The sequence below is a fragment of the Eschrichtius robustus genome, chromosome 6 (genome assembly GCF_028021215.1).
Source record: "Eschrichtius robustus isolate mEscRob2 chromosome 6, mEscRob2.pri, whole genome shotgun sequence".
Lineage (NCBI taxonomy): Eukaryota > Metazoa > Chordata > Mammalia > Artiodactyla > Eschrichtiidae > Eschrichtius > Eschrichtius robustus.
Genome location: NC_090829.1, coordinates 78,404,601 through 78,416,826, shown reverse-complemented (window position 1 = coordinate 78,416,826; position 12,226 = coordinate 78,404,601). Strand labels below are relative to the sequence as shown.

The window sequence follows — 12,226 nt, the reverse complement described above, 5'->3', positions numbered from 1 at the left end:
TACAAAGGGCTGTAACTCAAAGGGATACAGGGAAGAACCTTCTAACAATGAAAGTGTCCAGCCCTGGAAGGTGTGGGACTTCCAGGTAGAGCAAGTACTTAGGCAGAGATATGTGCTAGATGCTGAGGAAGGGTTTCTTGTACTGAATGGAGGTTTTCTTCGTTTGGATTTGTTTGTTTTTAAACTAAATTTAGACTTTATTTGGATTTCACCAGTTTTTCCACTAGTGTTTTTTTTTTTTTCCTGTTCCAAGATTCAGTCGAGGGTCCCAAATTGCATTTAGTTGTTATTTCTTGTTAATCTCCTTCAATCTGTGACAGTTCCTCTGTCATTCCTTACAAGGTTGGATAACTTAAGGGGAAATGCTATTTTATTATTTCTTTTTATTAACTTTTTATCAGGAGCATTTTTCAATATTATTCCCTAAATTTAGCCAGCTTTGTTTTTATGGTAGAAAAATGTTAATTTTATCCTTTTTATTATAATTATATCTACTATCCATGGCCAGATAAATTAGGGACTACCTATTCTCTTTATAAAATAAGTTACTTTAGGAGTTCTTTCAGAGTTTCTATGACTATATGGTGAATTCTATTTTATGTTTTCTGTTGGTTAGAGCAACAAAAAATAAATTTAAAATTCTCTCACTTAGGAAGTGGTTTCCTTTTCAGTAGGAGAAAGCCAGTTTCCTTCCATATGTTGGCTGTCCTGCTGCACATGTCCTATTTGCATACATAGAAGTAAGTTCCTGGTATCCCTGGGTACTAAAGTATCTTTCTCCCTAGAGGATAGGTCTGGTCTTCCTGCTGCCATGGGTCCCACCCAACTTAGTAGAAGACCAGTTATCTTTCTGAAATCGGTTTTGTACCCTCTCAGTCCTTTTCATTTTCCAGCAAGGAGATAAAAGGGGACTACCTAGTGAGATAATAGGAGACCAAAAGTGAGTGTGCCCTAGAAGCTTAGTGAAGAAAACTTCAACAAGGAGATAGCACCTAAATTTGTGCTAAGCTCTAGGGAGATAGCCCTCATGGAGCCTACATTCTAGTGAGGAGATCCAGGCAAAAACAACAATAAAATTAAATATTTAGTGTGTCAGATGGTGATAAATGTTTTAGAGAAAAATGAAGCAAGGCAAGGGAGAAAGGGGATGTGATTGGGTGATATTCTCTCTAGACTGTCAGGGAAGGACTTACTGATAATATGTGTTTGAGCAGGGACCTGAGGGAAAAAGGAAACCTACCTTGTCAATTCTGGACAGGACTGTTTTGGACAAAGACAAAGGTCTTAAACTTGTTTGGCATATCCGAGAAAGAGCAATGAGGCTTCTGTGGCTGAGTTGAGCCATAAGGGAAACCACAGTAGAAGGTGAGGCCAGAGAGGTGGTGAGAGGCTGAAATCATGCAGGGCCTCCTAGGTCACTGTAAGGACGCTGGCCATGAAGGAGTGAGGAGGGCTCACTCCACTGGAAGGTTTGAGCAGAAGAGTAAAATGATGACTCTGCTATTGTCTTGAGAACAAGAGCCAGAGCAGGGAGACCGGTTGGGAGGCTGTTGGAACAGCTCAGATGGGGCTGATGCTGACTTCCAACTGGGGTGATAGTAGTGAAGGATTTGAGTATTGTTGATGGATAGGCAGAGGTGGAGTGTGAGGAAAGGGGAAGATTTAAGATGTTTCTCAACTTTTTTAGCATTAGTAATTGGGAGAACCAAGCTGCAGTTTACTGAGATGTAGAAGATTGTGGAAGGAGCGTTTGGGGGTAGAGGGCATGCAGATCAGGAATTTGAAAAGCCTATTAGATATAGGACAAGCTAAACTGTCAGTTTATTCCCTGAGCAATAAATTTGGGATTTGTCAACCTATAATGGTGTTTAGAGTCTTGGAGCTGAGTGAGATCACCTGTGGAGAGGGATGTTGCTTCAGAAGAAGACTGAGCCCAGGGGCATTCCAACATTCAGAGCTTGGGAAGATAAGGAAGAAGCAGTTAGTGAGGACTGAGAGTAGAGCCTTGGGTTTAGCAACATGGAAATCTTTGGTATCGTTTAAAAGAATAGTCTCACTGGAGTGGTGGGGGTGAGTTCAAGAGTGTAGACATTATGTCAAACACACTGTAAAGGGCAGCAGAGAAATGAGGGAGTAGCCAGGGGGAATGTGGCTACTGAGAAAGTATTTTTAAAGATAAGAGAGAAAAAAAAAAAGAGAGAAATAAAAACATAAGAGATACTAAAACATATCTCTGGAATGCAGTATTCTAATGGATCCAGTAGAAAGGGAGAAATTGACAATGCTGGAGGGAAGGGGAAGAACTGCTGTAGCCATGTCCTTGACTAAGCAAGATGGGGTGCAGTCCTCCAGAGTACAAGTAGACAGGTTGGCCTTAGATAGAAGTGTTGACAGCTAATTCTTCAGTAGTAACAGAAGAAAAGGTAGAGTGTATAGATAACGGATGCACATGGTGGGTGGTAGGAGCTTGTGGGAGTTATCTTTGTTTACAGTTCTCAGAAAATAGAAAGCAAAATTACCACCTGACAGCGAGGACAGGAGAACAATTCTTGGAAGATTGAGGAGACACGATAAGTTGTAGTACTATTTCCTAGGAAAGGAGAGAACACACGGACCAGAAAATTGTAGTGGGATTGTCGGGCAGCTCAGAGGGCCTGCTTTAAGTGACTGGGCATTAATTTCAAGTGAGACCAATCAGCATGGCCGTTTGTTTTCCTCCAGCCTGTTCTGTTGGGCAAGCACAGGCATGGGCAGAGTTGACAGAGAGAGAGATCACCAGAGTTGCGGTTTGCCAGGTGTGTAGGACTAAGAAAGTGCAGGCCAGGAGTAGAGGATTATGTAGAGAGTGATATAACAATGGACCACGGAATCTAAACTGGGTAAAGAAGAAAAGGAAACACCTGAGGTAGATGAGAAAAAGTAGTAGGCTCCAAAATTGTCATTCCCAATGGATGAAGAATTTAGAGTACTAGAAGGAATGAGTGGGAAGGAGAGGAGGTCATGGTTGAAGAATGGGACGCTTGAAATTGGGATTATGTCGTGGATGCAATTACGGTAAAGATAAGGTCAGAGTATAACAAAGAGAGTGGACAACCGAGGTAGGGTAGAGGGCATGATTGTGGAATAAGAAGTCAGGGGACTGAGAGGGCAGGATATTGAAAGGATCGTATCTGGTATTGAAATCACCAGATTCATGAAAGAAGTAGTGTCCTCAGGAGTAATAACGAGCCGAAACAGTTTCAAGCCATGAGGGCGAATGACGTGGAGGCAGGTATGTGGTGGTCTGCAGACAACTGCAGCAGGGAGTGCTGAGTATGACAGTCAGATAGAATTGGATCAAAGGCTGTTCTGGCCATGATGGATTAACAGGAACTGGATTTATCCTTCCATCTTAAACAACTAAAAACAGAAAACAAAAAGTATACGAAACAGTGGTTTTCAGACATTGGACAAAAGGTAGAGCAGGTCAGTGATTCTTACGATTACTTCACACAGAGATCTGTAGTTCAAACAGAGCCCCACAGAGCCCCCCAAGTCGAGGAGACAGTTGAGAAGTCTTAAGAGGCCACCATAGCTAGAATTCTTAGGGTGGAGTACCAGAGAGGAAAAGGGTTCACAGAGAGAGAGTTCTAGATCTGCAGGGAGTTCCTCTTGAGTCTTCAGCTGAGCACTGATTAGCAGTTACACATGAAGAAACTACTTAAGTCTGAGAAAAGGACTGCGAAAAGGGAACAGGCAGAAAAATTCTCAAAGTTCACACAAGGCTGGGAATTGTTCACATTCCCAACAGCCAGAATGGGAAAACCTCATAATACATAGGAGGTTTGGTTGAATACTCAGAAGGGTGTTGCCTCAGCAGTAAAGACAAACAGAGCTCTAAACTAAAGGCTGCTCTGGTTCCACCTAATAAAGCTTAAAAGTACTGCTTGAAAAGATTAAAAATAACTGTATCCCAGAACATTGTTCAAAAATATTTAAAGGAGTTGAAAAAAAAAATCCATCACCCAACAAAATTCAGAATGCTTGACATCTAAATCAGAAATTACCAAGTGTGCAAAGAAGGAGGAAAATACAACACATAAAGAGGAGAAAAAGCAATCAGTAGAACAGACCAAGAAATGGCACAGATGATAGAATTAATAGACAGGGACATCAAAGCAGCTACTGTGAATAAATATGCCACATATATTCAAGAAGACAGAACAAAGCATGTTAAGGAGAGACATGGAAGACATAAAAAGTCCAACATTAAATTTCTGGGGATGAAAATGTAATCTGTGTCTGAGACCAAAAAAATACACTGGACAGGATTTAAGAGCAGATTACACATTGTAGAAGAAAAGATTAGCAAACTTTAAGATGTAGTAATAAATACTATCCAAAGTGGAACACAGAGAAAACAAAAAAACAAAAAACCACAGGTATCAGGGAGCAGGACAGTTTTAAGTGGCCTAATATACATATTAGAGTCCCAGATGAGAAGAGATTGGTAAAGGGAGAGGGCATGGATTGAGATAAAATGGGGAGGAAAAATTGAAGAAATAATGGCAGAAAAATTTCCACATTTGATGATATCCACAAACCCAGAAATCTAAGAAATTCAAGAATCCAGTTTGAGGAAACAGCATGAAGAAAAAAACCACACCAAGCAAATCTCAGCGTGCATAACACTACAGCAAGGCACATCGTAATCACAGTGCTTAAACCAGAGGAAATCAAGGCATGTAGAGAAGCCTGGGAGCTTTAGGGGGGAGGGAGTAACAGTGACCTGGAAGGGGCTGGCGAAACACTGTCCTCAGGGAAGAGGTTTCAGAGTAGTAAAAAGGTGAAGACAGTGAAGAGCTTGAAAATATAGGGATTCTACTGATCCGCTGATTCTGAGCGCTCCAGGAGTCACAGTGGAAAGATCTGGGGAGCTGAGGTGCTGGCAGAGATGAGGTCGGATTTGGGTATGCATAAAGCCCTGATGGGACGAGGATGACCTGTGAATCTTGGGTCTCTTGTGATCAGTGTAAACAGGAAAAGCGGGCATGATGTGGTTAGTCCTCCTGGTGTCCAAGGCAGATCGGGGTGGCCAGGCCAGGCTGTAGCTGTTGGGGGTGGGGCAGGTGGTCTTGCCAGGAGCAAGCAGAGCTTCACTCCAGCTGATGGAAGTGTGGGGCCTGGGGAAGGTGGTTTTACCAGATCAAACTCATTTCCGTGCATCTACTACACATGGTTTGTGTGGTGGGGTGTTTTTTCGCTTTGGGGTTTTTTTTTTTTTTTTTGCAATCATGTTTTTAGGCACCGATTGTGGAGACTCTCTTCCTGTACCCAATAGGTTCCTGGCATAAGGATTTATCTCATCCATTGGAAGGGGGCTTCCTGCAGAGTCTGGATGCCATCTTTGAGTAGAATTTATTTTTATTTTCAGTCATGTTTGGTTTTCCGAAATTATTCCCGTACCTTTCATCAGATGGTTTTTGCACTCACATCCTACTACTGTAATCACTTGGGATCTATTTATATGAAGGTCCTAGATGTCTCATAAGCATATTTTCCTGGGGTCCTCATACCTCTCCTTCCCAAAGTCAGTTGTTATCTTTTTGATTACATGGAACTGCAGAGTCCTGCCTTGTCAAGATTCAAATGAGATCAAGAAAGCATTCTATTCAAACCTGAGCAGCAGCTGAGGTGGATTAAGTAATACTTGGCAACAATTAAAAGTAAGCAAGCCACAAGTTGTACCTGCAAGGTTGCTTTATAATAATCAGCTTTTCACAACTTCTTTACTCTTAAAAGTTTATATCAGCTGTTACATTGTCATGTTTGATAAAAGTCATAATTGAGTAGAAAAGTGTGTTAGCTTTCAGCAGTTGTAATAGGAAACCTAGTTATTTGGACCGTAGGGCCATAAACAATGTCCCACTGCCCACCTGGTGGCTATTTACCTTAATTACAAACCAAATATTAGAAAAAAAATAAACATCATGTAGAATGTAAGCCTTATAGTCCCAAATCTATAAAATTTTATCTCATAGGGCACCCAGTATAACCTTTTAAGAGCAGCGTTTTGCAAGTTTAGGATACTTATGACCATGAATGTTCTTTTTATTAATTACACTCTATTTCCTGTGGCTATAATGTGGTTTTAAAATCTGTGTTCTGTTAGTAGACGCAGTAAATGAGCAGTATGTATGCATTACTTGTTCCTGCGAAGCACAGTTTTCTACCGGATTATTTCTGCCAAATTATATTAATCATATTCAGATCATATAAAGCTCAGTTCATATCACAAATTACCCTCAATGTAGCATGTGTGTGCCTGATCTGAATCTCAAGTTTATTTTCTTGCTCTGTTTAATCTGCATAATTATAGTTTTGTTGACTTTCAATTTCCTTCAAGCAGAGAAGCCCTTTGAAAACCAAGCATTTAACCGTCTCCCCCTGCCAAAAAAAAGAAAGATCTGGAAAAAAAAAGAGAAAATTTGCATTAAATAGTTTAAGTCTATTCATTGTGAAATGGTTTTAAGGAGGTGCTGAGTTTGGGAAAAATTGTAAGAAATGTTGCCACCTTTGCCACATACTCAGTGAAAGCCACCTCTGTGACTGCTACAAGCAGTAAGGCAGCATTGATTTAGTAATAGAAAAGTGCAGCATTCCAACAGTAGGAAGATGTAGTCCTGTTATATTATTCTGCCATAGATAGACTATTGTGTCTATTTTTGGTTACCTTAGTTTTTTTTCACATTCTATTTTTAATTTTTTTATTTTTTTAACATCTTTATTGGAGTATAATTGCTTTACAATGGTGTGTTAGTTTCTGCTGTATAACAAAGTGAATCAGTTATACATATACATACATCCCCTATCTCCTCCCTCTTGTGTCTCCCTCCCAACTTCCCTATCCCACCCCTCTAGGTGGACACAAAGCACGGAGCTGATCTTCCTGTGCTATGCGGCTGCTTCCCACTAGCTATCTATTTTACATTTGGTTACCTTGTTTTTATATTTTATATTCTCTTTTGCCCTGTTATCCATGTAACCGACCATTGGTGCACATTTTCAAAATAATTGATTGAATTTGGAATACAAAGGGAAAAGCTATCTGATCCACATTATCTAAAACCCTAAACCATGCTTTTTTTTTTTTAACAGCATCATTCTATTAGTTGAAAGCCATCCAATAAATCAAGAAAAATTAAAAGACTATTATTGTATTAATAATCAGAGGGTTCTAATGGACCATCTCCTAAGACCCTATAACAAACTTGTCCTCATTATAAGATAAAAGAAGTAATTGGCCACTTGTCATTTTTTGAGAAAATTTAAAGCATTCTATCATCTTAAAAAACTTTTTAGGGGCAGTTTAGAATTTTTTTATTAACAGCTTGCATTCGAAAATTAGAAATTTTATATTTGAGATATAAAACTAAAATACCTTGTCTTTTAAAATTATTTTCTATATTTTTTATTGTTATATCTGAACAAAGCATTCTAGCCATTCATTTTAAAAAACCGGAGCGAATAGAACTTTTTCCTCTATCCTCGATGTGATCATTCAAGTTTTCTATTAAAGTTAGAATCATTTCATTTTCAACATGAGAGTTTTTTTTCCCCCCCATATTGGGAGTTATAGAGAAAAGCTGTATTAGAATATAATACCAGTATGACTGAGTAAAAAATCTTTGTTCTTAACATTGACTTACTTGAAAAGAAAATAGAAAATAATCCAGATATTTTTGTTTCCTTTCAGGTCTTCGGATAACAGTGCTTCTGACATCCTTCCTTATGGTTTTGGGAACTGGTCTAAGATGCATACCTATATCAGACTTAATGCTTAAAAGAAGGTAAATCATATAAACAACTTAAAATTTTTTCTCCACATTTTTCTCTTTTGTTATGAGTATATTATATATGTTTGGTTATAAGCTGTTAGTAAACAGTTCCATTTTTAAGATCAGTAGAGGGTCATATTTATAGTAGCATTCTTTTTCCTGACATGATTAATTCAGTGGGCATTTATTAGTTGTCATGTGGAAGACACTATACTAGTTGTTGTGTAAATAAATAGAGAACAAGTTAATCTTCATGCTATCTGGGAGCTATAACCATGGGAAAATAATAGTATAACATAAGGAAGAATAATGTAGTTAATGCCATAGAAGATTTATAAAATTGCCCCAAGAGACTAAGATAAGTTTTGGCTGAGGATCTCGAAAGGAAGGGCTCGTGAACAAGGTGATAATTAAAGTAAGCATTGAAGGATAAGTAGAATTTTCGTAACTATAGTTAGGGGAATGATATTCCAGCGTAGAGGAACAACAGAAACAAAGGCACAGAGGCAGGTAAGCACAGGCCTCTTCCAGGATGGGTAGGTAGCTTCATTTCTGTACAGCAGCATTTCTGTACCTGGGGTCCATGGATTTATTCTCAGGGGGTGCAGGGTATATGAAGATATAAAAAATTTTGTTTTCCTTTTGGTTATAATATTAAAAGATTTTTTAACCAGTAATAATCTGTAATTAAAAGACATTTTTATTAACCAGGATGTCAGTTTCCTAGTGTTTATCAAACTGGGATCCTTGGATTTGACCTTAAGAGCCATTGAGAAAATTTTTCCCCTTAAAAAGGAGCATAAATTACTCAAGTTTGGGAGACACTGGTGTACTGAATAAAACATAAGAATGGAATATAAAGAGCTGAGTTTAGAAAAGGGTATCCTGAATGTGAAGGATATTGACGCCATCCTGTAGAACTGCAGTTTCTCACTGGACAGTTGGGAGCCACTTAGGTTCTTAATCTGAGCAGCAATAGGATCAGACGTATATGAGGTAAACTATTGATTTGAAGTCTGTAGGATTGACTACAGAGGGTTGAGAGTACCAGCAGGAGGCCTGGAAAGATGCAGTGAGAGCCCAAGCTGGAGTCATTGTTTTGTTTTATTTCTTTATTCATTTATTAGTTCATTTATTCAACAAAATTCACTGAGCTCCTCCTGTGTGCCAAGCTCTCTTCTGCACATGGGGAATATAGCAGAAAACACAGTAGAAAAATCTGTACCTCATGGAGTTTACATTCCAGTTGGGGAGACTGGCAATAAACTAGATAAATAAGTTAACTATATAGTATGTGCTATGGAAAGAAAAATAAAATAGGAAAGAAGGATTTGAAATGTCAGTGGAAGGATGGTGAAATTTCAGAAAGAATGGGCAAAAAAACTCTTACTGGGAAGATACCTTTTGGGGAGAAAGCTTGAAGGAATGAATGGACAATGCATTATGTAGGGGACAAGCATTTCAGGCAGAGAGAAGAGCAAGTATAAAAGGTGGGAAGGAAAGAGCACGCCTGGCAGGGAGGCTGGTAGGGCTGGAGCCGCTGAACCAGAGACTTCATGGGAAGAGTGGTAGGAAATTAGACCAGCGCAGTTACGGGTGGTGGCGGGAGTGTGAGACCAGGTCCTTCAAGACCTCGTAAGGACTTCACCTTTTTCTGAGCTAGGAAATCATTAGCAGCTTTGAGCTGAGGAGAACCATGGTCACAGGCTGCTTTATTGAGAATAGACTGATGTTGAAGGTCTAGGGCAAGAGTGAGGAGACCAGGTAGGGAACCAGTAAAATAAACCAGGTAAGAGATGATGGCGGCTTGAGCCATAGTGATGGAGGTGGTGGTGGTGAGAAGTGGTCAAATTCTGATTATATTTTGAAGGATTTGCCAGTGGATTGAATAAAGGGAATAAGAGAAAGTGAGGAGTCCAGAATGACTCCGTTGCCCTGGGAAGTTGTAGGAATGGAAAGGATAGCACAGATGCGAGAGAGAACATGAGAGAAAGATATCAGAGGTGATATGATTGAGGTTGCACTCTGGAGACTCTGAAATTGTTGATTCCATTAACAGAGACATGGGGCACAGGAGGAGGAATGAATGGATTTTAGGTATAAGATGTTGACTTTCATGTGGAACAGAATTTTTCACTTCAAACTAAATGCTGTTCCTTTTCAAATTTTCAAAATACGTTATCTTTCCAGAAAATTTAGAGTACGTGTTTCATATTTTAAAAGGCAGATAGCAAAATCATTTGGGTTCCTGTGGAACATTGGTCTTCATTTCCTATCCTTCTGAGTGAGGTTTTAACAGATGAGTTTCATCGTGTTTGAGATGTTCGTAATTTTTCAAATATCCAGTTTTTTTAAGCATCTACAGTCTTTGAGTACAGATTTCAGTGTAAGCTTAAATTCAACAATGCATTCTTTAAAAATGCCTACTGGTATTTTTGTTAGCTTTTCTTCTGTTTGGGCCATCCATTCTATTGCTTCTCTCTAATCTTATATCCCTTCATATCCTTTTCAGATATAAAATTATAGGAATAATAAAGAGTTGACTCTGTTGGTAGAGAAAATGGTATGAAAAATAGAGCTCATAAAGAAATGTAAACAAAGATAGGAAAGGAAAGAAAAGAAAGAGAAATAAAGAGTTACGAGAGATTGAAACTTTCATTAAAAAAAAGTAAAAGTTGAATTTTCCGTCTTTGTCTGTTCACCTATAAGGAATGTTAGGATATTATCCCCTTGAAATGAGACTTCACTTTATGTCCATGCATTATTTCTTTAGAGCAGTATTATTAACAATGCATATGCAGCTATTAAAATGAAAATGCTGCAATCAGAATGCGTATTTTGACTAGTAGGTTCAATAGACCACCACTTTTAAGCTTCAGTCTCCATCTGACACTGAAGAGGAAGGGATAGAGACCTTTAATATGCATTTGGCTAGCACTGAGACAAGTATTTAGCGATCTTTTTCTGTGCCCTGTTCCACTTGGAGCTTTTTGAGCTTCTGACCCAGCCTTCTGAACAGTGTCCCTGCACCCTTTACTTCCTGTATTTTATCTTCTATGAGTCTTAAGACATGAGAGTAGCAGCTTTCTGACAAGCCCTTTCCTCAATACAATTATTATTACCACCTTCCTAACGGTGGTCTACCTCTTCATAGTATCAATATTTCTTTCATCTGCAGAGTACCAATGAAAATTCAAGAAAAATTATTTTGCCACTTTTATTAACATCACAAATAAATAAAGAACTTAGAATAATGAACTATAAAGCATGTTTTCTATGATTGGGAAGCAAATCATACCAAAAAAATTGCAGGTGGCATTGCTCTATAGCACCAGATGGCATTACTTTATAGTGTGAAATACAATATAGCATGCCCAGTAAACAATTTACAAACTTCTAGAAGGTGAACTTATAGTAGGTCATATCTGCTTTTAATCATAGGGTGTATCCAGTGATTCTCATAACATATTCTCTTTCAATTCAGTGTAATTTTCATTAATATTAACAATAGATTACTAACGTGTTAGATAGTTAAATAGTATGGTTCTAGTAAACACAGATTTTCTAGAAATACACTCCATTGTGAAATGCCTTGTAGCTGGCAATATTACATTTAAAATGACCATACCAGAAAAGACGAATTGTTTAGTAAATGGTTTCATGATAACTGCTCAGCTATCTGAAAAAAAAAATGAAGAGCCCTAAATCTCTGCCTTACCACTTAAGTAAATTCCAATTGGATCAAGCATTTAAATATAAAAAATGAACCACAGAAGTATTAGAAAATGAGACTGGTTTTTAATAATCTTAAAATGGGGAAGACCTTCCAACTAAGACACAAATCCCAGAAGCCATAGAAAAGCTTAATACTTTTGACTAAATAAAAATGTAGAATATCTGCATGATTAAATACACTATAAAACAAAGTCAAAAGACAAGTTAAAAACTGTGAAATGTTTGCAACAATAAGACAAATGGATAATTTCCTTAGTTGAAAAGAACTCTGTCAAATCAATAAGAAAAATAGCAAGTCAGTAGGAAAATGGGTAATAGATATGAGCAAGTAATTACAGAAATTGAAATACAAATCTTAAGATGCTGAACAACTTCATCATAATTAAAGAAATGAGGGCTTCCCTGGTGGCGCAGTGGTTAAGAATCCGCCTGCCAATGCAGGGGACACGGGTTCGAGCCGTGGTCCAGGAAGATCCCACATGCCGCCGAGCAACTAAGCCCGTGCGCCACAACTACTGAGCCTGCGCTCTAGAGCCTGCACTCTAGAGCCCGCGAGCCACAACTACTGAAGCCCGTGCACCTAGAGCCGGTGCTCTGCAACAAGAGAAGCCACCGCAGCGAGAAGCCTGTGCACCGCAACTAGAGAAAAGCCCGCGCACAGCAACGAAGACTCA

The 12,226-nt window shown here is 38.7% G+C and overlaps 1 protein-coding gene across 1 annotated transcript in view; it reads left to right on the top strand.

Moving 5' to 3' along the window:
• The window catches only part of SLC49A4 (solute carrier family 49 member 4), a 98,751-nt gene that overhangs the window by 1,507 nt on the left and 85,018 nt on the right, over window positions 1-12,226 (top strand). Inside the window, exon 2 of the mRNA XM_068546618.1 lies at window positions 7,736-7,829. Coding sequence (XP_068402719.1) covers window positions 7,736-7,829 — 94 coding nt within the window. The remainder of the gene's footprint in view (window positions 1-7,735; window positions 7,830-12,226) is intronic.